The sequence below is a fragment of the Aquarana catesbeiana genome, linkage group LG04 (genome assembly GCF_042186555.1).
Source record: "Aquarana catesbeiana isolate 2022-GZ linkage group LG04, ASM4218655v1, whole genome shotgun sequence".
NCBI classification, from domain to species: Eukaryota; Metazoa; Chordata; class Amphibia; order Anura; family Ranidae; genus Aquarana; species Aquarana catesbeiana.
Window position 1 is genome coordinate 220,056,493 of NC_133327.1, and position 27,247 is coordinate 220,083,739.

General features: G+C 38.6%; 1 protein-coding gene across 3 annotated transcripts in view; it reads left to right on the top strand.

Annotated features, from left to right (window-relative positions):
- SKIL (SKI like proto-oncogene) overlaps nt 1-25,114 on the top strand; it is a 67,290-nt gene extending 42,176 nt beyond the window's left edge. Inside the window, exons 5-7 of one of the 3 annotated variants that reach the window (XM_073626190.1) lie at nt 3,557-3,714; nt 6,427-6,651; nt 13,258-25,114. In XM_073626190.1, the coding sequence (XP_073482291.1) occupies nt 3,557-3,714; nt 6,427-6,651; nt 13,258-13,419 (545 nt within the window). In that variant the 3' untranslated portion in view covers nt 13,420-25,114. Of the gene's footprint in view, nt 1-3,556; nt 3,715-6,426; nt 7,624-13,257 lie in introns of those variants that run through there. The other 2 variants (XM_073626192.1, XM_073626189.1) reach the window with 2 other exon arrangements.
- Nucleotides 25,115-27,247: the final 2,133 nt, after the last annotated feature.

Here is a 27,247-nt window from a genome sequence, read left to right on the forward strand (position 1 = left end):
GCACTCATATGCTATTGCAAATACGAAAAATACAAGCTTCCTTCGTTGTCACAACACTTAAATTCCATCTCCGAGAATTACCCTTGTAGTCAGGCCCCTATGCATTGTCGGGGTTAAATTGTCGTTAATAGGTAGAGGAACAAAGTGTATATATAATCTGCATGACCGGTCTCCCAAAGCCTTTTCTGTTAGACCCCCTTTTACGTGAGTGAACCGATCGGGTCCGCCTGTCAGTTTTTCAAGCGGACTCGATTGGACCATCCATTATCCTCTATGGAGTGGCGGATGTGTCCGTTTACACCTGCCAACATTCAATCCGATCCACTAAAAACAGACAGATGAGGATCTTATGGGGAATCTTACCCATTCATCTGGCGGATTGGATCACATGGCAGTCAGGTGTAAATGGACCTTCATCTGACCGCCCAAAGAGGAGAGCAGGCTGTGCCTGCTCTGTATTAGCAGAACGGACATGGACCACTCATCCGCCTGCTTAGCGGGGATCAGCGAACGTAAACCTGCTTTGTAGGGATGGCGAGGGTCTGCCTACTACCAGGAGTATATGTTAGAAAAGGAGAGTGCCAGAGTGAGGATTAAGGTAGATACACCTTATTCCTCGACCCCTTAGCTTTAACAAGCATTACATTTCCTCTCCACCAAGCACAGTGATTGGTTAGACTGATTCTCACAGGAAGTGCGCATAAATAGAATGATATATCCAATGCAGAAAGTACCAAGCTAATGGTGTTTAGATTGTAAAGAGCTGTGCAGACTGCTGCCACTACACAAATCCTGTATAATAATAATAATGTCACATGAATGCAGCATAAGCCACCTAATAAGGTATAAGTCATTCCTGTGATTTCCAGGCTTCTTGCAGGTCTGTGAAACTCTGGCTCTATGGAAGACAACATAATCCTTTTGTAATAGTTCATATTTGCCTGACCAAAAAATATGTTTGATGTATTTTTTAGCTTTGTCTGTAATCCATAAAATATATACAAAACCGCTGTATTTTGCCTTTAAATGGGCCTTTAACAGTATATTGGTCAGTAGAAACTTTAAGATCCGGAGGAATGATTCACTACCTTTGTTCGTTGTATATTTAGAGAACAGGTTAATATGACCTTTTGTTGGATCTGGCAAGATATGTGCTTGCTTATGGCCAAGGTTAGTCCCGATCTGGGAACAATGAAATGGTTTAGCAGTGTTATGACATAGAAGAGGTATTGTGAGTTCTCTGGCAGCAAAAATAACAATTCGAACATCCTAGGCTCGCAAATGATAAAACATAATGGTGAAACGCAAATGCTGTTTGTCTGAGTAGTTAGTAGAGGTTATGTGAAATGGCTGAGTATAGGCTGCCTGCTGATTCTAGTGCCTTGCTCTGGCCTCACAGCCTTGCCTGCTGTCCTTCTGTACCTTTCGCAATAGTAAATGATAAAATACATGTTTCCTAGTCTGTGGTCATTTTATGATCTCAGGCATGTGTCTGAAAAAGATTTATTAAACAATCACAGGCTATAAAAGATGAAGTGAATCTATTGCTCCCAACATCTCTCCTTTATTGCCTTCCCGATATTCTCTTCTCAAGCACAGCCGCTGCTCAGCCTTGCTTCTCAACCAATTCTGGATTATCAAATTACTTTGAAAAAAATGGTTATTTAGAAGTATTTGTTTCAAATGTGCTGCTTTGAGTTGCCCTTTATGTCCATTCTAATCATTAAAAAAAAATCTGAACCCTATAAAACATTTTATGTTTAACTGCAGCCAAACAGCTAAATATATGTGGTGTAATAAAAAAATAAATGTGTGTGTATATATGTGTGTGTGTGTGTGTGTGTGTATATATATATATATATATATATATATATATATATATATATATATATCTATATATATATATATATATATATATATCTATATATATATATATATATATATCTATATATATATATATATATATATCTATCTATAGTGTGTGTGTGTGTGTGTGTGTGTATATGTATATATGTGTGTGTGTGTGTGTGTGTGTATATACATACATACACTCTAAATGTCAGCCTCTGTTGATCCTTGCCTAGCATCACACAGACGGAGAGGGAGGGGCAGCACTGGGAGTCAATCGTCCTCTGCTGCGTGCACATGCTGACAGCAGAAGAGAATTTTGGGAGAAAAGTTGATCACTTATCTGTTGTGTTGCCATTTCATTATTGTCCATTAAGGGAACTAAAAAGTATCTTATTTGCATAGAGTTGCTATAGTTTCCATTTTATTTTTGGATGTAAACACTTTTTTTTTGTTTGTTTGTTTTAACAAATGCTTGTTTTTCACCTTTTTTATCAGTGGTAATGATTTCTTCCACTGTCTCCCCGCCCCCCCCCCCCCCAATTTTTGGGTGGAACTCCGCTTTAAGTGATCTAGCAGGACTTAATTTTCCGACTAAAGTTCCACTTTAAATTTTACCTGTTAAAATATATATATATTAGATTTTAGTGACTGGATTTAAACTGCCTTTCTATCATCCTTTTTCTTTTCTTTTTTTCTTATGGGACAAAGTACCTGCAGTTTCTCAGTGCTTTCTAACCCTTGTAGGATGTCCACCCTGCCCTTTTCTGCTTTTGCTGTTGCTGATCTGATGACCGCTGCAGCTTTGAATCAACTTCTCCTTTATAGCTGTCGTCGGTTTGTCCACTGCAGGAGAGTGATCAGGGTTGCTAACCGTCCGTAAATTTACTGACAGTTTGTAAAGATCAGATTTTTTTTACAACTGTCTGTAAATATCAGGGGCTGATAATTTGTCATTCTGTTTAGACTTTTTAAACCAGCAAAATTACTTGTTAGGGGTATTGTCAGTGTTTCCATATTGTGTTTTTATACTGTTTACATATCAGTTGTCCTAGTTTTTATTAGGTGATCTGTCAGTTTGCAGGTTGTCGGTAAAAAATGTGCTCCACCAGTAAATTATACATGTTTTGTGAGTAAAAATTTCTGTGGGAGGTTAACAACACTGGAGTGGGTGGGAAGGGTGGTACTCATGACTAGTTAGCAAGCACTTGAAAACATAGCACAAAGTACTACATGTACTTTGTACCGTGAGTAACAGATCTGTAAAAGATTATAATGATAGACCTTTAAAGAGCTTTTCACTTTTTTGCAAGATTACCCCAACTCCCTGGCCTGGTTTACACTATTTTAAAATGTTCAACGCAAGAGTCAAGTATTGTAACATTGTACATAACTTTTGCTGATACAGAGCATGTGTATGTATAATGTATGTCTGTGCAGAAAGATTGTCCTGAGATTTTCAATTATTTGGTCTGAAGCAATAAATTCTGCTTCACTTTACATAGCAGATAATCTTTTAAGTAAAATTGTATTGCACATGGCAACTGAATAATCATATCTGTTGCTGTTAGTAATAATAAAGGCACTTTCAGACACCTTTAAACGCCAGGCCCACTCTACCGTTATGCTACTTTTATATGTAAATGTATTAAATATATTTATTACAATATATTAAAACCAAGGTTTTTTTTTTTCTTACCTACCACAGAGCCTGACTGTGGAGAGGCAGAGAAAGATGAGATGCCCTGCAGGGACAAATTGTGTGAGGATGACAAGGGTCACATCATGGAAGAGGTAGTGAAAACCTTTCTCAAGCAACAAGAAAAATTAAATTACATTTTACAGAAGAAACAACAAATCCAGATGGTAAGAAAGCTTGTGTAAATGCATAGTAATTTACCAGGTGCTATATCATTCTGTGAAAGTTTGAGCTTTATTGTCCTAAAACAGCTGAGCAAATCATCTGTAATTTATGTGTCTGGCATACATCCTTAGAGGGATAATTATAGAGCAGACTATCTGTATATTTGCTATCCTATCACTGCCGAACTCCACTGAAAGACTTAAGACGCCATACATGAATTGAAATTTGGCCAGTTCAGCAGGGACCAGCCAAATTTTCGATCCATTTATGGGCACTGTGTTTGTACAGAAGTCAGTCCATCGATTGATGTGGTACAGCTGCCTTGTTGGATTTTTCATACTCGATCAGCTCTGCAGGCTATAGCCTGCAAAGCTGATCTGTGTATTCTGAGTCTCCCTGCTGTCAGACTACAGTGACTCAGTTAGGAAGAGTAACTGCTCTGTATTTAAATTAGAGAATAGAAGGTTGTGGAGTCACTACATGGAGGGAGTGCAGGCTAAGCTGAGCTGCCTGGGAAAAAGGCTTGAAGGACCTTAGCACTGTGAATTACTGCTCCACAGTGCCTGTCCACTAGGAGGTCAATGAGGGCTTGTTTTAAAGCCTGGTACGCACTAATAGTTTTTTCTCTGGGTTGAACAGAAAAAAACTCACAGCACCGGCCTGAGCCGCTGTACTAACTATCCAACGTTAGTACAGCGATCTCCACCCCACTGAGCTGTTGTGTTTTGACAGGGGGGCAGCCCCCCCCCCCCCCCCCCCGCCAGAACACTCTGGTCAGCACTCAGTTGTCAGCCGGTCCAACAGAAGCTGGCAGTTTGGCCAAATATAGGCAGTTTTTTATCGAAACTGGCCGATGCCGCCCATAATTCGGCCTGTGTGTACGGGGCTTCAAACTCATTTTTGTACTTGTTTAACCTCCCTGGCGGTATGATTATTTCAGATTTTAGGTGCTGAAAGCGGTACCATTATTTTGCATGGAAATTTGGCGTTTTATATGGTAGGCCTGTAATTCCTAGGAATAATTCACATAAATCTGTCCAAACCAGAGTCTAGTAGACATCCCAGGTATGATAAAGTTTGAAAAACAAAATCATAAATTATAATAAATAACTATAAATAATTATACCAAATAACATAATAATAATAAAAATGATTCAATAATGTAATCAAATCAAAAACACTGAAATTTGCTCAGTTGCAGAATTGTCGCTGTCATTACTTTTCAGTGTTTGATGACGGATCTCCCCACAAATCACTATCACTCAATTCTGCGAGTGATTCTAATTTATTATCGCTGTTTTCTAGCTGGTCTAAAACCACTTTTGATGTAAAGGGACAGTTTTGGTTGCTATGGACAATCTCCAGTTTCCAGGCAGAAAGAACAGTTTTTATAACATAAAACTGCATGACAGGGCATAGGACAAACCACTAGGGACAAAAGTGATGTTAAATAAATTCATACAGTAATGTAATCTGTAAGATACTGTATGTGTTGTGTGTGTTTTCACCTTTTGAATTTGGCGCCGTTCTTCATCCCCGTGCGTCGCAACGCTCGCAGGGAACGGAGCCCGGCTCCGTGATGAATCGAGCGGAGGACAAGCCGCTCACACTGCGGGGAGACATCGCAGGATCCAGGGGACAAGGTAAGTAAGCTCTTCCTGGATCCTGCGATGCGATCCCGAGTCTGGCTCGGGGTTACCGCTTTTGGTACTGAAATTCCACCCCGAGCCAGACTCAGGAATACCGCCAGGGAGTTTAAGACTGTGTACATAATGGAATGTACATAGCCTGGCCACAGGTTTATTTTGAAGGTATATTGGACCTCAGACTGGAAGACTCAGCCACTAATACCTTGGCAGCCTTGAAGTGAGGCTGTCTGGTTACACTATTATCAAACTGAAAGCCTCCAATCCCTCAGACTCCATTGAGGAAGGGAGAATATGGGTCTTAATGAGCCTAACTATTATAAAAACAAAACAAAAAGGGAAATGTGTGTTGGCAACAGAACATACTGCTGAGCTGCTAAAATAAATCATGCTTCCTTTTAATTTAGAGGAGGCACACAAAAACTGAATCAGCGAAGAGTGGGCTGTGTTCTGAACTAGAAGCTTATAAGAGTTTGAGGTGTACAGTTCACAATAATATACATGTTGAACGTATTGCATCTTAGTGGAGAACATTTGCAGACATCAAGAAATAGTATTGGCTTCATTCTGGAACAATCTTCCTAATGAAACCAAATTCAGACCTAGTCAGATAGAATACCTTTTCTTTCCTGCAACACGTGGCTATAGCCGCTGGCAATAATCACATGTAAATATCCGGCATGCTGGTTGTGCATAGCCTGCCCATAGATGGTTTGAATCTCGACTGGTCCCTGCTGAACTTGCTGGGATTCATACAATCTAGGACCGGATTAAAATGGCTGCTTGGTGGGAATTGATCATTTTTTCATTAATGTCACCTGTTTTGGATTACATAGGCAAGTGTTTGCCTGTTGGCGCACATGACAAATCAGGTTGGAATTGTGCAGGAAGAGACATCAATGAATTACATGTAGAAAACATATGATGTAACAGATAATATTGCTTTTACTTGTGTTATGTGTTTGGCTTGAATCTGGCCTGCATGTGCACTATTTCTTTGTCAGTAGCAATTCTTTTGAATATAGTGAGCATGCATCTTCACTGTTTTGGTTGTCGCCTTTATTGCAGGAGGTTGAAATGCTGAGCAGCTCAAAAACTATGAAAGAATTAACGACTGAGCAGCAGAATTTGCAAAAGGAGTTTGAATGCTTGCAGACTGAACATATGCAAAAGATGGAAGAATTGTATAATGAGCAGCGGGACTTGGAGGAAAAACTAAAACAAGTAAAGAAGCAGAAATGCTTGTGTGATTCCAGTTTCGAGAAGGATAAGGAAACACAATATGCAAACCAGGTGAGAGAGGAGGAAAATACTACAACAATTCAGAAGATTCTATTAATAAAGATTCCATTTATAAAGCAGCAATATGGCTTAATATGGCCAGACTGCTGCTTAATAAAAAAAAAAAAAAAAAAAAACACTGCAAAAACAGTTGTGTGCTTTTCAAATGTGCAGTTATTACAGAAGCGCCATTTGAATGAATGCATGGGGGGAAGCTGGGAGGACGAAAGCCTGATCACATAACCTGTCATTCATTTAACTGGCTTCTTCTCCAATTACAAATTTAGCTTTTGCAGCATTAAGCAGGGAGAACTTCAAAGGACACCACATGCTTCATACCACAACCTGTATTTGATGAATGGGTGTTAAAATACAGTCTGCGAGTCCAGCAGATAGCATCTACTCTCCTCTATAAACAGGTCCTTTTTATGTTCCAAGCAGAAAATGAATTAAAAGGTTAGTCTACCCAAAATGGTATTGTTATTCTTAGATGTTGGTGTTTTAAATCATGCACCAGCTTTCATATTATTAGCTGTATGTCCTAATGTATTCTGACAGCAGGACTCCTCCACAGTCAGAATACACTGATCAGCACTGCGGCTGATTGACTACAAGTGCTGATCAAATCAAAATTTACCAACAATCCTGTTCGAGGGGGGTCGATCATTAAATTGACTCCCCTTGAATGGTAATGGCCACCGATGGATTGAAATTTGGCTGGTTCCTTCTGAGCTGCCTGAATTTCGATCCATCTATGGCAGGGGTAGGCAACCCTGGGGCCCTCCAGCTTGTTGTGCAACTACATTTCCCATGAGGCATTGCAAGGCTGGAAGTTACAATTACTCCCAGAGGCATAATGGGACTTGTAGTTCTGCAACAGCTGGTGGGCCCCAGGTTTCCTACCCCTGATCTATGGCCAGCTTAAGTTTTTTTTTTTTTTTGTATCCCCACCACAGCATCAGTTTTTGGGCTTCGATATAAGATTTTAGATGTACTGCCACTACTAGAAATGGGGGGGTCGAGTACAACTTGGCTTTAAAGCTGTACTACAATACATGTCTTTTTTGTTGGGCTTGCATCTTAGAATTAAAGTCTGCTTATTACACTTTCTGAACAGCTGACAGTGTGTGAAACTGTAACCTCTGGAGTGTTAATGCAGAGTTTGACTCAACTGCTTGGAGATGTGTACATTTTGAATCGCATGTAAATTATACACGTTGCAGAGCTTTGTAAGCAGTTACAGAGAATTAATTATATTACTTACAGACTTCAAATGTTGAAGATGTAGTCTCCTATTTCTGAATTTGCCGTTTTGGGGACTGATGTATTACAGGAAACTTACTGTCTCTCACTTCAATATTTTCAGCCCCAAACATGTATGCAGATTGGAATATTAATGTGAAGTAAAAGCTTCTGATCTCCCTACTTCTTGCTCAGGGATTTAGAACGTATTCATACCAATGAATTTGTGTGACTTCTAACTAGCATTTTCAAAAGGTCAGTTATGACAGCCCCTATATTTTGTTAGCCAGAGTTTCCCTGAAATGCACATTAAATCTGATTGCAAGGGTTTGTTAAACTAATTTTTAAAGCTAAGTGGACTTTAGCACAGCTGCAGTGTTTTCTAGAATTCCACTGAATGATTTTACACATTTGTCTAACTGTTATTTATGAAATGTGGAAATTCTCCTTTAGAGAAGTGTTTTTTTATTGTCCATTGAGGGACACAGGAGTTTGAAACAGTGGAAAACAGAAAAAATGCTGTACGCCAGCCCTCGTGTAACTTCTCCTCTCCTCTACCCAGCATGCATGGATTTTTTACTAGTGTTCTAGAGGGTTGGATATCTTTTCCTCAGCTCTGCTGAAAGAAAATTCAGCTACATTTTTGCTAGACTTTTTTATTTTCATGATTTCATTTTCTTTAATGACTTCAGTGAAGATCCTTGATGCACTGCAATTTAATTCAAGACTTTGACACCTCTGCTTAAGCTGGTCTTTTCATAGTGGCTATATGGATCGGTGTATCCTCAGCAGCAGCTCTTAAGAGCGGGGTCCTTGCCTAGACCCCGCTAGACTGGAATATTGTGTTGCTAGCCGAAATGTGACCTTTGGGCACTAGGCTCAGCATTGTGGCACTTTCCAGACCATTCTGTGTTGTGTTAGTTAGCTGCAGAGCACTGTATGTTCACTTCCTGTCACGGTGGATCACCGGATGTGAGGTCCCCTGACATCATTCTCAGGGCCTCTAGCGGCGGACCACTCCAAAATAGCTGCCACATTGGAAGTCACGTCTCAGCATGCCTTCCAGCCCACTTTTGAGCGGGGCAGTGAGACTAAATAGAATATAAATAAAAATAAAACTAAGTTACTTCTTGGCCTCACAAGAATCCTTAAAGACAATTACAATGGACCTAATTTACCCCATGACTCCTGATGGAGGCCCATGGCGACATACATACGGGGGAAACAGGTATGGAATGTGTGGCAAAGATATATCAGCATCTGGCTTTCTGCACTACTGCAGAAGTAGTATGTTTCTGCTAGACTACACTTGTTTTTGGATGTGTTCGGGTGTGTGGCTGTTTGATTTATAATGTCTGGACTTGTCATGTAGGATTGGATACATCATGTACTCAGTTGAGGACATTTGTAGAGTTTGGCTCTGAAGAAGAAGGTGCTACCTTCGAAACGTGTCAGCCAGATTGGACCCTGTCAGAGTCCCCCTGAATTCTGGAGTGCGCTGTGTCTAGGACTGTTAAGCTATAGACCAGTAGCTCGATGAGTGATTTTTATTTGTACGTTTGTGAGTACGTTTTATGACAATTCCTTAATAAATTGTATTTGTGGGATAATGCACTTCTGGTTTTGTTTTTTGTAGTGCCCTCAGGACACCCCCAGTCCTAAAGGGCAGCAAAGCTTGGAGTGTATCTCAGTTCTTTGTGGGATGAATTCTGTTGTTTCTCTAGTCTGATGTAGACTAGCTTTTGGCTAGGAGTACCCTCAAAGGTCAGGTTTCAGCCCTAGTCATTCTTTTCAAAGACCGCTTGCCTTTCATTCTTTGATGAAGGCAATCTTTGAGGATATCACACACATTGCTTCACCTGTGTGTCTCCAGTGGCTCTGTGGAATCTCAACTTGGTACCGTCAGCTTTACAAAAAACACCCTCTAAACTTATCGGGGATATTCCTTGCCTACTCTCATTCTTAGACCTCTTCTACATGGAGTGGGCTTCGCTGGAGTCCCCCTGCTCAGCGGGGAATCTGTCTGCTGATCCCTGCTGAGCAGGCGGGTGGCTGGTCTGTTCTGATTATGCAGAGCGGATACAGACACAGCCCGCTCTCCTCTATGGGCAGTTTGATGTAAACGGACCACCTTTCAGTTTACATCTGACTGCCATCCAATCCACCAGATGTTTTAGCGGATAGGATCGGATGTCAGCGGGTGTTAACAGACACATGTTCGTTGACACCTGTCGCTCCATAGTGCAGACTGGAAGGTCCAATCAGGTCCGCCTAAAAAACGGACATGCCGACTCAATTGGTCTGCCGGTGTGAAAGGGGCCTTAAGGTTGTCTTTTCCATTGCTATTACCTCTGCGATGTGAGTGCCTGCCTTATTTTGTGAAGAGCCCTCCTTTCTTGCTAAGGTAGTTTCCTCCTTCCACCTTAACTGGGACATTGTGCTTTCCTTTCCCTGTCCTCCCAAATATCCCAGGGAAATTTCTCTTCACTGTCTTGACAAGGCTTGTGTTGTTCAAGTGCTGTTTATCTTTCTGCTACAGATTCTTTTAGACAGTTGGATTCACTCTAAGGGCCACAGCAGCGGACACCCTGCCCCTTACTCCACTATTTCCAAGTGGATTCACCGTTTCCTCATTCAAGTCTACAGTTTAAAGGATAAGGTGCCATCCTTTCCTGTCAGCGCACATACTACTACATTTGTCTGTGCTTCCTGGGCTTTTCAGTATGAGGCATCTGTTTCCCAGATTTATGAAGTGGATGTTTCTCACCTCTTCTGATGCCAGTTTTCGTAAGATGCTTCAAGCCACTTTCTAAGTTCCTTTGAGCCCTTCCTTGACCCATTTATCACTTGGACCTATTGGCATTTGTTTGCTGTGTTGCCCACCCCTCAGTTATACTAATTTGGATGTCCCATTACTCAAAGATTTAAAAAGCCTGTTTCCTGTACAATTAGGAAAATAAAATTTTTGTCTTACCTGTTTAAAACATTTTTTTTTGGGTAACATTACAGGACCCTGACCCCTTCCCCTTGTTTCATATGATCGATCCATATTATTGTTTGCTAAAAAATGGGCTTGCTGTGAGTGGGAGGGGTATATCTTTGCAGCTTTATTGGTAGTATCCAATCACCTGACAGAAGCTGTATAACCCAATGGTCTAAGACTTGAAGAGCCAGTATGCCCCATAATATACTCCAAGAAAAGGACTTTACACATGGGAAAAAACTCTACCCTTGAGTAGGGATTGACCGATTATCATTGAGGCCGATTATCGACAGCCAATAAGTATCGGTATCAGACACAAACGTGTGTGTGTGTGTGTGTGTGTGCCTTGCAGCTGCAGACATCACACCGGTACCGTTCTTTAGAGCAGACGGTCGGCTTTATTGTAATGACAACCGATGCGGCTCAGCAGCCGCTCGGATGTTATAACAAGCAGCAGGAGGGGACATCCCTCCTCACCGCCTTCCACCGCTCGCCCAGGCCCTCCCGTCCCACCGGGAGGCCCGAGCAACCAGCCGACACGTCCGCCGGCTGGCCGAAGACCCGAACAAAGCCGATGCTTCGTTTGAGTCTCGGATCTAGTAACCCAGGAGCAATGTCATGACATCACTTCCCGGATTACTGACATCCTTAAGGCGCCAATTATCAAAAATATAAAGTATTCAAAAACGCCGATCTTGATGTTTTGAATACTTTCAAGTGCAGAGGAGGGGTTTAGGGTTTTTATAGACCCCCGATCCCTCTATAAAGAGTACCTGCCACTGCCTATTACTGTCACAAGAGATGTTTACACTCCTATTGACAGCAATAACAGAGATAAAAAAAAATGTAAAATTGTTTTTTTTTTTTTTAAATGTACATAATATTGGCACACAATATCAGCTATTGGCCTGAGAGGTGGCCGAAATATCAGTATCGTATCGGCACCGAAAAAACAATAGCGGTTGATCCCTACTTTCGAGGCCTACTAAAGTGCTTACACAAGGCAGAGGACAGCTGTAACTTGGCTACTGATGTTTTTGCAGTTTTTATTTGCTCCTGAAACTGTGACTTTCTTCATACCTTATCTCCATCTAACACATTAAAGTTTATTGTTGGCATTAATCTTTTCTGTATGTATATAGTGCTTGCATTATGTTTGTTCATTTTGGTAATGTTTTTTTAAACACTCAGATGATTTTCATACACTCTGTTAAAAAAACAAAACAAAAAAGTGTTATTTTAAGTGTGAGAATATTCAATATAATTGTATGGACTGATCACAAACATTTCAATGTGAGAGAATTAAAACATTCTCCTAAATGTGATATATATTTTTTTTTCTTCCAAAATAAATGCAATATCATTTAATACAATACAGTCATTGCTATTGAGCAAAGTGAAATAATGACCATGCAAGTTAAAATTACCATTCAGTTGGGTTAGTTTATGAGCAAAATTGTAACGAATTAAGTTATCATTACTTTAGGTCATATGCAGTTTTAAATTGGTGCAGTGCCTATTTCTGACCACTAGAGGGGTCCTTTTTATAAGGAGCTGCATGCACATGCATGGAAGTGTCAAATATTCAAGCTGCATACTGTGGTTAGGATTTCTTTTGTCTTATGCTTTTAATATGCTATCTATATTCCCACATTTACAATTAAAAAGCTTACTTGTGAAAATGCATGAGAGTGGGCCTTCTTTAAGGCTCCATTCACACTAGCGCGTTTTTTGATGCATTTTGCAGAAATGCACGGGAATTTTTTAACATGGGTTCCTATGGAACATGTTCACATCAATGCTTTTTTGTTTCTCTGCATTTTTGGAAAGGGTCAGGGACTTTTTTTCATGCAAAATGCAGCGTTTTGCATGTAATAGAATTCAATGGACAAGCATCAAAAACGCAAGTGCACCGTTTTTGCAGCGTTTTTTGATGCGTTTTTGCCGTTTTTTTTTTTTTTTTTTTTAATTTCTTTTTATTTTTTTTTTAGACTGTAAAAAAAAACTGTAAAAAAAAAAAAAAAAACGCAAAACGCAAATCGCGGCAAAAACGCCGCAAAAACGCTGCTCAAAAACGTGGCAAGCATGAAAAAAAAACCTCCAAAAACGCCCAAAAGCGAGCCTTAGAGTCTGCCTATAGCAACCAAGCCAGTTCTTTCTCCATTCTTTCCTCTGGACTGGAAGAATGAGACTGTCTGGTTCCTATGGGCAATATGGACAGCTGTTATTTGCAGTTTTGTTGCTAAATGATTTGAAAAGTAACCGATAAGCTGGTACTTAACCCTTTACTGTTACCATTGTAAAAAGTAATGTTTTTGTAAGCCTCTTGCCTAGTAATACAAGCTATAAACTTTTATGGTTACTTAAAATAACACTTTGTATCTTCCCTTTAGCTTTTAGAATTGAGACAAAGACTGGACCAAGCTGAAGCTGATCGGAGAGAGCTGCAGGATGAGCTGCGAAGAGAACGGGAAGCCAGGGAGAAACTCGAGCTCATGATAAAAGAGCTGAAGCTTCAGATATTGAAATCAGCTAAGACTGTTAATGGGGAGTAGATGCACAGCTTACAGACCAGTCATATTTGAAACAGGGTTTATATTTTGATGTGGACTAGGATATGAGCAGTTTTTTTTTTTTTTTTTTTTTCTGCTGTGTACCGTAATAGAGGGGTTTCTGCCACTTAGAAATAAAACATCACAAACAGACAAGGTTCTTAACTACTCTAAGACTTGCCAATTTCATGAGTACTTTTCAACTCGTCTTCTTAGCTAAAGAACCCTGTCCACTTTTTCTCTTCGTGTTGCTCTTTGTAATGTGCAGTAAAATTCTGGCATCACAATTCTATCCTGAATATTGTCAGAGTTGTTTAACGGCTTGCAAGACCCAGCGTAGTTCAAATGGTTGTCTACTGGTTTGTGCTCTCCAGATGAGACTTAGGATCCATATACTCCAGCATTGCATCCTGTGTGCACTTTCTTTTTTCCATATGTGTGGCAGCTACTGGACAGTCCCCCTTTTTTTTAGACCAGCCATGACATATTGCTGCTACTAGATTTCTCTGTGTGTCTTTTTTTTTTTTTTTTTTTTTGTGCTGATCTCATTTTTTTCATCCTGATGTCCTAAAATTTTTCATTGACTGTCCAAATGTGTGGGGTGCTTTAATGTTCTCTTTGAGAAATGTTCTTCTCCAGCTCAGAAAGCCAAATGGGCTTGTATGCATTTATAAAAGTACTATAGACATCTTCCAATGTTTTATATTGACAGCTAGGAGCAGGCCATACTAACCCTGTAAACCTTCACATTCAAGTTGTTATAATGTAGTGCTCAACAACTTGTTTGCCACAGGCTCCTTTTTATCCTGCAGTAACTTAGGTTTTTATATTTTATGGTTTCTGTTGCAGTCCTGAACTTTTTAGACAAATGTATTAATTTATGCTCAGTGACTTATTTTAACAGAGGTTGCACTTTAAAGCTGAACTCCAGGGACATAGGTTCAATACACAATGAAAATGCATTTATATGCAAACTGTTTACCTGCCAAAGGATTTGGAATTTTATTGAGCCTGTCTTGTAATCCAGGGCCACACGGCTCAACCAGATACTTGTCCACTACAGCAGCAACAGCTTGGCTTAGTTTAGGAAAAAAAACCCTGCTAATTGGACAATGAAAAATCAAAAACAAATTGAAGACATCATCTATTTGTTTTCTTCTACTGTCAGCACTTGTGCTCCGCAGCAGAGCATGATTATCTCCTAGTGCTGCCCCTCTATATTCCAATCTGTGTGGTGTAATGAAAAAAAAAAACTGCAGTAATCTGGTGTTTTATTTATATAGCTGTTTGGAGTTTAGCTTTAAAAAATGTACTCCTACAAAAAAAACTCTTCCTGTATCGATATGCAGAGGGCTCCTAGAGGAGAACTCATGTGCGCCAGCATCATCGTCTCCTGTATCAAAATTTGTGTACTCCTATATATTCATGCACCCTATATCTGTGTTTCAATGGAGAGTTAAATGGGGTTCAAACGTTTTTTTTCAGTAAATGGTGCCACTCTTGAATTATGAAGTTTAGTAGGTGGGGACCCCTTCATATGGAGGACATGGGAGGAAGGATGCACTCTTTAAATTGAGAATTTCTTGAAAATTTAGCCTAGGGCTACATGGATGATCTTTTATTAGCTCAGTCACACTACTAAAATCTGGTTAGATTGACTATGCTTATATCACAGTCAATTGAATGAGGGCTGCTACATACAAGATTTTTAATATCACGACTGAGTAATCGGTCTCTCACGATTGCACAATGTTGCTCATCAATACTCATTTAGGAGATTTTTGGGTGATTTTTGCCACTTAAGTGTATACAATAAGATCAATCTCACGACACATATAACCCAACATTTTTCTAATTTTCTATAGTAGCACAAAATAGTAATTTTTTTTTTTTTTTTGCACTAGAAGATTTTCTTCAGTTTCTAAGAATAGAAATTGACAATGTAGCCCTAGGATTGCTCTGATTTACAAAGAAAATCACTGCCTTTTGCCTAATATGCTGAACACATACATGAATATATCACTGAAGTGCTGTGTATGGGAAGACTGTCTGTCTGCAGAACCAGTTCATTGTTACCGCTGCACTGAAGTTAGCAATAAATAACAGCGTGAAATTTATGTCATGGCTATTTTGGGGCTGCTCTGCCTAATTTACCAAGTAACCCTATAAAAATAACGGGAACACAAAATATATTCAAGTGCATTGATGATAGTGTGCCACCCAGGTCTTCTGCTTTAAATTGTGTTATAGGAAAAAAAATGCATCTATAATTTTATGACCAATCTTTGCAGTTTTTTAAAAAAATATATAGTAAAGCTATAGACACAATTTTATTTTTTTTGTGAAATTGTTTACCTAATATTTGAAGTAATCTATATTGATTATGCTGTAGTGCAGGCCTTTACAGGTTATGTTTAAAGAAACATTGTCATCTTGACCATGCAAAGCAAAGTGACAGTGTCTCTGAAAATGACAATTCCAGCTCCATCAGATAATTATCACCATGTTATGGGAAATGCTGGACATGCCAAATTCACAAAATTACCTTATTTTACCTTATTTGTGCTTCACTGATCTGCTGACAGTCATCCAGATACACAGATGTAGTGGTACAGACACTTTATTTGTAAGGGTTTTGGTACTAGAGATGTTAAATTGGACATTACCGGCTCCCAGAGCCAAGAAACCAAAAACAGGCATATATTTAGAGATTCGAACCGCCTTCTTTAACTGCCCCCTTGTTAAAGGATGAGTTGCGCTGCTACTACATGTTATCATCTGGCCATAACTGTAACCAGATAGCAATCACCAGTCTCTTAGCACCAGGAAACCAGTGACACCTTAAGGAGCACCTGTTTTCTACATGCACCAGGTAATTTTTTTTGAATTATATTTACAAGATGGTAGCTTGAAAGGTCAGCATAAACTAATGATTTATAAATATTTGTCATAAAAGAAGTTTATTAAAGTATAACTATAGGCAAAACTTTATTTTTTTTTATTTTGGATGGATGTATTTTCACCATCCTGTGTCCCATTTCAGAGATTTCCCTTCACTTCGTGTCCCATAGTCAAACAGGAACTGAGAGGAAATGCCTGCAAATTAAGGCAATCCCCTGGAGACCCCGCAGAACAAATGTCCCAGTTGGAAGGATTTCCCTCTTACTTTTCTAGAGACAACCCAAAATGTGGGATTTTCTTTAATTTCACGTTCAATGATAATGGTAAACAGGACAAACTGACTGTAAATCTCCTCAGCGAGGGAGCAGACAGCAATAAAACTGACAGGGGCTTTTACCCCTCTTCACTCTATCATAAGCTAAAAAAAAAAGTTTTGCCTTTAGTTATACTTTACGTAAATTGATTTAATATTTTGAATAATATTTCCAGTCACAAAATGGCTCTTCTGTTATCTGTAAAGAAAAAAGACAACCAGATCAGAAGATTGTTGTCTTGTGTCTGTGGGTACCATAAAAGACCGGTGCTCTGATGACGTTTGGGGTGTAATCAACTAATAGTTAGATTTAGATAAAATATACCCACGTTTCCTGACTCCAGTGTAACCTATGCTAAATTTCCTGACTCCGGTGTAGACCTATGCTAAATTTCCTGACTCCGGTGTAACCTATGCTAAATTTCCTGACTCCGATGTAGACCTATGCTAAATTTCCTGACTCCGGTGTAGACCTATGCTAAATTTCCTGACTCTGGTGTAGACCTATGCTAAATTTCCTGACTCCCATGTAGACTGATGCTAAATTTGTCGTCCAAACCAAACCTCAACTCTTTAGTACTTGCTTATTGGCCGTTATCCTACTCATTGCAATAATGTCTTTGGCAGGCTCTTTCCGAACAGATCTGTGTACAACTAGGTTTAAACTCCCGGGTGATATCAGATGGGCATTAAGCTGGCTACACGCAGTCGGGTTTACTTAGCAAAGCATGTGTGATAAGAAATGTTTTGCATAAATTGACCAGGCCAAACAGCCTCCTTCTGCTAGTACAGAGAGGGGGTGTATCCTTGCTGCCACTAATTTTGAAATTTGTCTGTTCTAATCTCCTGGCTATATCAAAGCCGAGCTATATAATGAACTGGAGAAAGTAGATGCTTGCCTGCTGTTTGCAAAGTGATAAATGTGAAATATTACACATTTATCCATTAAAAAAAATATATTTTCTTTTAACATTTTACTTTTAGCATTTATTACAATTACAAAAAATATATATTTATTTCTTTTAAGATAATTGTTTAGACCAGCATAAAGAACCTATTGCCCTTTATATTATACGTTAAAAAAAAAAAAATGGTAGCCAATACCAACCCATTAGTTTTGCTTTCATTACCCAAGACCAGAATTGTATGAAGTAAACCTGATTTGACTGGTGAAACCTTGCTAAGCAGTGTTTGCTGCTAAGAAAAATTCTAATCAATATTTGCCATTGTTGCTCTTCACATAGGTTTAATTATACCCAGTTCAGTTTTACTTCATTTTCTTTAATTACTGCTTTGATTAAATATTATGAGTCTATTTACAATATTACACAGTGCATTGTTTCCCTTTTCAAATATGAATAATATTTTTTGTACTATTTATTACAATAATTTCTGTATATACACAATGATTTATTGTAGCATAATAATGTGAATTATTGTCATTATTTTATTTTTTACAAATGATCCTTTTGAACTTATGTAGGTGCCATTGTTTGAATTTCCTTGTTGATTAACATTTTATTTGCTTTTGTATAATTGTATATATTATAAAGTTTTATCTGGATTGAGATGACCTTGCTCTTAAAGCGTCAGACCATACGATGACTGCTTATGTGTTTATTCGCCTCAGGCACATTTATATGCCAGCTGTAAAGACAATATCCGCTATATCGTTGTGTGGTGTATTTGTTATAGCATGCTTCTTTTTGTATATTTGTGTAAAGTGATAATGGTTTTATTCAGTATTTTTGAGACCGATGCAAAGTTCTGTCAGTGCTTTCGTTTTGTTTTATAAAATGGTTTGGTTTGACAAGCCCCAATTAGGAAGGGGCTTGAAATGTTATGATCATTTTGTCTTCTTTGTAGGTGACTAGGTAGGAAGAAGGATACACAACCATTTTCATTTTTATAATCATGCTTGAAATAAATGAAATCTCAACCTTCTCATCCCTTTGTCCACATATTATAGTGGGCCTCTTGGAGGCCTTGCTGTTTTTGTTGTCTGTAGCAACCAAATTATTCCTCTGTTTACTCTAGTGAAGTAACAGAGTGAAAATGAGAACCTGGTTGATATGGGCAACAAGAATATTTCTTTAGACACATGTGATCATAAGGCTTTAGTGCCTTTCACATCCCTTACAACATTGAAGAAGTTACCCCACTGGGACCTTTTTATGTAGTTAGGACCCTTAACAGTGTTGTGGGGATTCACTGTGGCTATTGTTACACCCAAGAACTTCATATTTAGCCACTGATTTTATAAAATCAAATGACACACTATATACTTTCAGCTAACTATTGAGATTTAATATTGCTGGGTATTAAAGACCACCTCATATACTTTTCTGGCAGTATGCTTATATGCATATTTTAGTTTCATGAGTTTATATGAAATGTATGAATAAGCTTGCTTGTTTGCAAAATGTGATTTTGCCCATTAAAAGTTGGGTATTCTAATCGTTTTCTGGCCAGACATTTAGATTAGAAGGGAAATGTAAACAGCCCTAATGGACGCGAGTTCACTTAGGCAATAAAAAATAAAAAATAAAAAAAATATTTTTAAAAAAATGACGTCACCATTGGCGGCAATGGCAATAAAGCACTGCAATATGTGTTAATCAGAGGCTGTGCAGTGAGCAGACTGACTTATTTACTCAGGGAAGCAGGAAATAAGCACTTTCAGATGTTCCAACATCCTAACTACTGGCCTTTGAAGGCTTCAGATAATAATATAGGACAGATCTGTTGTCTGCTATGTTGTAAAGTCAGTTATTTTTCTATAATTCAGTGAGGCGTTTTGTGTCCTCAAAATATACTTCTATATAAAATTTTATTAATGTGAAAATTATTTGGATCTAGATTAGCCATATTAATATTCTATTAAAAGGAAAACCATATTGGATGTTGTAATGTTATAATAAAACTATGAATCTTGGGCTGCGATGGCATCAAAACTGCCCCGTGACTGATGCCCAATAAAATCACTTGACAATTAGTTGTTAGCACCAATGTAACGTCAGAGCTTCCCATGGCCAGTCAGCCCTTGTCCTTCCTGCTTTTGAAATTCTTCTTGAAGGATTCCTTTTTGTAAGGTGCCTCTCTGGAGACCTGAAGAATAGATAGTTGTGCAAGCCTTTGAAACTGATTTAGTATAATGGGGCTGTATGAATAGGCCCTTGCTGCTAATACTTGGTTGTTTGTAGTTTTCAGTAGTTTTTACATTAATACCAAAACAGAATTTTTATTCAGCGTTTTATGTAATCTTGTAGGATGAGTGCAAGTAGCATCCTTTTTCCACTTGAGATATAAGCTGCATACTTTTTATAGGGTCTGTGCTCCCAGCAGAACCCTCTTGTAGCGTAGACAGGACCCGCTAACCTACCGCTAGCTCCTGTTTTAGTGACTTTTCACCAATTTGGACAAAAGTAGGTTGTGTTACAATTGGTGCCTAGCCACTGATCAACCTCAGGCTTACTAGTAGCAGAGCTGTTGTCTCTCTTACCATCTCCTGTTTTGTGCCGCACATAACGGTATACATCTGAGCTTTTCCTCTTGCCATAAGCCACACTAGGACCAGTAAAATTACAAATCTTGGGAGCCACAGAATGAATAAGCCAGTCTTTCAGCTTTGGAAGCTTCACAATTCTCTCGTTACATACGTAACGTTACGTGGCTGTTTTTTGGCCAAATAGTATGATATAAATGCATATGTAGTGTAGTGCACATGTAATGCTAACTAGTTCTACTTCTACAAATGACACTGCCTGAGCTGATATCTCCAATTGAGTGAAATGGCTGCCACGCCCAGGCTATAATTTTCCTAGCCAATATTTTAGAAATACAACTATGCACGCTAAGAAGAATGGGGGCAAATGAAATTTACTTATTTTTGTATGACTATGCTTTTCCCTATAGCATAAAAATCTGTAGCGTAAACTCAAAGAAAAGCTCCTGCTTTAGGCAGATACAATATTTATAGGAGACAATGGATATATTTGAGGTCTGTACACAAAGCAATGTTTGTCTTTTGATATGTCGTCACTATTTTATCTGTAGTGGTCGTAGACTTGTAGAATAATTGAATTATTTCAAGAACTGTTAGGCCTCGTACACCAAAATTGTTGTCTTGTGCATTTTACTATAGAGTTGGAGCTTTTAGTACTAGTCCTTCTACTTGTGGCCAACTCCCCACTGCACAAGCTTGATTTATGTAAGCCTTTCTCAACCTTTTTACTTTGTATGATCCCCTAAAAAATGTAGTTTTGAGGTCTCTGGGAACCCCTGCTAAAAATGTACTTACTGCTCGTGGTAAATCAGCATTGGTATAGGAAGGTAGCAAGTTTTCAATAAAAATGATCACCTTGAGTATTTGACACCCAGGACAGATCACTTTTTAAACACTCACATGCTACATACGTTAATTTTAAAACCAATTATCTTAAAATTAAATAATAACAGAAAAGAAATGCAGATAGCAAAAACTCTGTCCTCAAACACTGGTGGCCCATGTAGAAGTTAACCCCTTAGTTTGGTGGTCAATGGAAAATTGCCCCTTTTTGCTCTAGGAATCTCCAGCAACCTCAGGAGGAACCCTAGGATTACAGGGAACTCTGGTTGAAAACGGCCAATTTTTGTTGTGCTAAATGGAAGTGTAACATCACATTTGCGGCGAGCTTAGAAGACATGTTGTGTGTATGAGGCCTTAGTTTGGTACAGTATGTACATTTTGTTTCGATAAACTACAGCATAGATTACACAGCAGTCAGGCCACATATTCTTTCTTAATTGACATGATTTTGTGTTCAAATATTTTAATAAAGCTTTCAGAATTAACAATGTTATCAATGCGCTGGTTACAAAGGCATAGACAGAACAGATAATTACAAGCCTTCAGCAGATAATGTTGACCAAACGTAATTTTTTTTTAAATACAAAATTTGACATAAGTTGACATGATTTATTAACCTTTTTTTATATGTTTTGTACTTTTTTTAGTTACCCTTTTAAAATAGGGGACTTACAGCTGCTGTTTTGTAAGTGCGAGCTGCCGGGCTGTAATTTTTTATCCTTACTACTTACATATTAAGTCACTCATTTTGAACCAGCATGCATCCCGTGAAGCATTGACACAGCTGATATGTACAGATTGTTCTAGGTGAGATGCAAAGGATTTGCAATGATTGTCTCCTTTTTAGCTTGAAAGACAATTCAGCAAGGTAGCTCTCTTATTTCTATTTTATTATGTTACTTTTAAGCTGTACTGGTGTTTTTGATTTTTTTCTAATTTCTGAATTCATAATAAATATGGCCTGTGAAAATACTATCATTAGCATATATGATTGAATTCCATGGAGCAAATGCGGAGAGTGGAGCTATTCCTTATAGCATGTAGCAAGGTATCATTTGCCAAGTGGAACAAGGAATTTAGTTGCTTATAAGTATGTTTGATCCAGTATTCACAATGTTCCGATTTTTGTAGTAAAGATACTAAGGTTTCACAATATGCAATTCTATATGCATTTTATTCTTAATACTTATTTTATGTAGTTTTGTGAAAAGACAAAGCTTCCTAAAGTGGAGAATGTATTAACCCCCCTGGTGGCTAGTAAACACAAGAAAGCCAGATTTATAACTTTTTTTTTTTCCTGAGGATTGGTATATGAAGAATTATATCTAATACTTTCACCGTTATACCATAGACTACCACTGTGGGGCATCCTACAAATAGCAGACGCTTGGTAGTACGTGTTCTTGCACAGTGGTCTTTTATTCAAGTACGAATGAAATAGGAAATATAGGACTATACCGGAGACAAATACTCTGCTATTAAATATATAGATGCTGTATGTGCTGCTAAGAGATGAAACATATTTTTAATTTACATTTACTCCCTTTTTATGCTGTGCTTCCATTTTTAAAAGCAGTGTGATCACAAATTAGTTTTGTGCATTTGCTTGCCTATGTTTAGGCATTACGTTTGTTGCTAATATGTTTTTCCCCTAATCAGTGACACCGTCATATGCTTGTCTTGTACCTCAGTTAGTGTGACTCAAGATACAGTGCTCATTCAGTCTTGCTACCAGACAGTGGCCTTGTAGGCTTGTTGGTGAAGCCCACAGGGTAGGACTGTGAAACAGAATACAGTTGTAGCAATTTTATTATATTCAAGTAGTTTGTACTGCATAGCTAAGCTAATGGTTGCTATTTCTAAAATTTGGGATGATTCAGAATAAAAACAAAACAAAACAAAAAATTGTTATATACGCTATATTGTCGGCTTTTATATACAGATCTTGTACACAGTACAAGTGCATTATTCAGTTCAAGCTACTAAAATTTTGTTTGCATCGTTGAGTGTTTGGATAACATAGTTTCATTAGGGGTGCTAGGACTAATGATGAAAGTTCAGGAAGCCATCTCTGTCTGATAAAAAAATGATTTCTGATTGGTTGCTATGGCCAACTGCACTTAGCATGCAGTCATTGCTTTTTGCCCTGCCTTAATGAGTAACCCTCTTTGAACCTTTCCACCCAAACATGGTGCTGTTTCTTTCTTTACTTGTTCATCAGCAAATGACACAAAACAAATAATAGAATTGCTTTTGGCTGTGTACATAATAACATGGTGCTATTTAGTACTGGCAACTACTGTATAAAAGCCAGTGGTAAAAATCTAGCAGCGTTGACAGCCAGGACCACAAGTGGGTTTTCACAAACACTATCATAATAGCATATAGCACAATGCAATGTGCCGCATAGCAGCCAGCCAGAAAAAATTGAATATTTGCACAGCATAATGGAAGCTGGTTGTCCTGGATTACTGCATCTTGCACATTATCATTTTCTTTGAGTTGCCTTATTGAATCAGGGTGTTCCTTTTCTGCTGACCCTCTTCTGCTACTTCTCAGATAGCTATCGAATAGGTATATATAGATACACTGACTTCAACAGATTTAACATTTAAACATATGCCAGCTTCACAGAAGGTCTGCCAATACGATCTAGGACAGCTAGGCTATTCACATGAACTGAAGACAACACATACATACACGTTCACAATGCTGCTCTATTATAGAAAAATTACGAGACGTGACATGGAGTAGCACACCTAAATTTAAAGCCATAATTCAAATTGGAGGATGTAGTGTTAATTTTTTTTTTTTCTTGTGTATTTTACTATAGAATATATTGAATGTGTAATTAGTTTATTTATTTTATCCTAATGTGGTTTGATGTTTTACCTTTTGAAAAACAAAGGCATATTATTTTAATTGATGTATATATATTTTTTGATTTTGAAGATATTATTTGATTTATATTATGGTAGTTACAGGATTTTGTGTATAAATATGGATGTGCAATATGACCACATAGTTCACACACCCCCTTTTCCTTGCTATTGTTAGAGTTAAGATATATGGATACATTTGCTGCTTTCTTGCTTTTATATTGTGCACACACAGTAGCTGGTTGGCATTTGTGATGTGCTCAACCTGATCTTTGTTTAGCAGCTGGCTGTATAGAGATCATACTGTGATTACCATAAAGATGGTGTGTTGGTTTATAAGATAAATCAATAAAAATTTCAGTAGTGTCTGTGTATCCCATGCAGCCAGATTCCAGTTCTCACCTTCCTATTTACTTTGATCATAGGAAAAGTAGTACTATGTTGCTTGCCAGGGAGAGCACAGATCATATGCAGCATGTGCTCTATATAGCTACTTGCTGAACAAATCTTATCATATTTTGTGTTCCATGAACAATAACAGACTTTTTTTTTCTTTTTTTTATGCAGCCTAAAAATCCCATTAAACTTGCAGATTAACGCACATTTGCACAAGTACTTGGCACTCCTGTATTAAATAATGCACACGTAGAATTACTCAGTAGCTCATCATAAATTATTTTAATGTGTATGCCTTTTAGCAAAAGAGACCTATTCCAGAGTGAAGATAAAGCAAGATGTTATTTTTCAGTAAGCCTATATTAAGTTCTCATGCATACTCTTCAAAGTTATTTATGTTGCATGATAACATAATGTAAAATGTGAACTACTGAATAAAGAGCATGTATAAAAAAAAAAAAATTGCAGACTTTGTGATGACTGCAAAATGTCTAAAACGAAGAATGCTGCTCGCTGGCGGTGGAATTCTGCGGTTTAGGATATTTGCCAATGATGTAAATAGATATCATGCTTTAAGTAACTGTGATTGTGAATTACATGACTCAGAACTGTCCTCTACCTCACAAGAAACTAACAGGTGTTTTATATGGTTTGAAATGACAAAATGCATTTATCTGGTCAATCAGTTTACAAAATGTGGGAAAAAATAATATATATATATATATATATATATTGCAACATTACATACTGTGCTTTCTGCTTATACCTCAAAATGTATTTTTGTGTTGTTTTCCATTGTCATTCCTGTACATAATGAAGACCAATGTTGGATTCAAATCTTAATAAAACATGATGTGGTGACTCTGTTGTTGTATTTATTGTAAGCTTTAATCAGTCCAGTCCACAGAATTGAAAATGCAACGGTGGGGGGTTCACATTCCCTCACTTCCTGTCTCCCTGTTATGGAAGAGAAGGTGAGAGGAAATTTCTTAAACGTATACATGTAGTTTATCCCACAGAATCAGACCAGTCTCCACTTCAAGATCACATTAACTTGGTATAAAGCCGTTTTTTTGCCGGTTTTTTGCAGCCACAGCTGCTGCAGCTTTCACTTCTTCCTCCACGACATTGCATCTGGCTAATGCCTAGTAATAAAGGGCGAGCTTCCTATAAACTATAATGGACCTGCCATTATAGTCTGTGGAAAATTGTTTCCATTTTGTGTGCACTGAGGTGTTAGGTGGTATTCTTTTAGCACACTGGACCCTTTGCTTCAGGCAGATCCAGCAGTTGTAAACTCAGACCCAGAGAAGGGTGAAGGCAGAATGGGGCCCTGAGTAAGGTAGCTGCTTTGGTCTCCCCCATCCTTTCAAATTCAAAAATACATTAATAAAGCTCGTTTCATACGAGCTGCAGCTTGTTAAAATACAGATGTGGTGGCTTCACTGTGCCTAGTTCAACCCTTAGGCCTGTTTCACACAGGCTTCAGCTTGTATAAGAGCAGTGTAAACAGCAAGCTTTGACAAAGCATTAGCAGAGCTTTTAGCAAGCTTTGTTTGAAGCTTTTAAAGTATCATTCAACTTCAGTTAGTAAATCTTGAACACAGATCCTAATAGGTGTGTTGATTGCAATTTCAAACAAGCTGCTAGCAGGCTTTCAAAAGGCTTCAAGAAGTGCTGAAGCCTGCTCGCAGTTTGTTTTTAAGTGGGAATCACCACTCCTATTAAGATCTGTGTTTAGCATTTACACTGGAGCTAAACGGTACAGTAAAAGCTTCAACAAAGCTTGCTGAAAGCTCTGCAAATGCTTTGCCAAAGCTTGCTGTTCCCACTGCTCTTATACAAGCTGAAGCCTGTGTGAAACAGGCCTAAGGATTGAACCAGGCACAATGAAGCCACCACATCTGTATTGTCTGTACTAGCATGACCCACCCCCATCACATACTAGAAAACTACAAATGCATCCTCCCTTGTGCCAGGGTGCAGAGCTTTGACCAGTGCTGCTATTCCACTGGTTTACTGCAGGAGCATGAAGGTTGTAATAGGATCCCCTGGACATCCACCAGGTTTCAGTTCAGAGGTGTCCAACCTTTTGACCTTTTGGGCCACATTGGAAGAAGGGAATTGTCTTGGGCCACATTTGCTTGGGCACGGCAGCCCATTCATTTGAATGGGCTGTTGTGCCTGCGTTTCATGCAGGAAAAAGGTTGCTGCATCATTTTTATACCGCGTTGGCTGGGAAATCGCTTTTGCACGGCCTTCTTCCAGACATTTCTGGGCCACATGCTGGACACCCCTGCTCTAGACTTTACCTAAACACATACTTTCGTTTAGCTATTAGCTCTCTTCCCTCCTTGCAAAGTCGCTTGCTGGATATATATTATTGAAAATAAAATCTCAAAAAAATGTCAGTACTTATAAGAGACTGATTTTGATTTTCAGCCTTCTGGGAAATCTTCAACACTACACGCAGGAGACAGTTTCCATTTGGTACAAAATCTCACAAAAATGTTGAGGCTCATGTTGCCAAAACCAGTGAGGCACAATAAACTCAAGTAGAGAGGGTTAGGGCACAGGATACTGAAAACGGAAATTCAAGACCTCTTGTAATAGTTCATACAGAGATAAGGACCTCTACGATGTAACCAACCATATGTACTCTGGAAAACACCACTAGGTAGCACAAGTATCTTTAGAATGAGCAGAATTGACTGCCTGCAGTGTCCACTGGCAGCAGGTAATACACAGCTCTCCATATACAGGTAATTGACCAGATTTTCTCCAGCTTGCTGCCTCTAGTTTCTCCTCAGTCAGGTGCTGGGGATGTCTGCAAAGTGGTTCCCGTCCATAGGTACAAACAAGCATATCATCTTAAGATCACACTACAACCACTCTGTGAGGAATGTCTAGTGCAAGCGCAAGACTGAAGCAGACCTATAACATTTGGGCCAGTTTTACATGTGCTTCAGCTTGTATAAAAGCAGCCTCAACGGC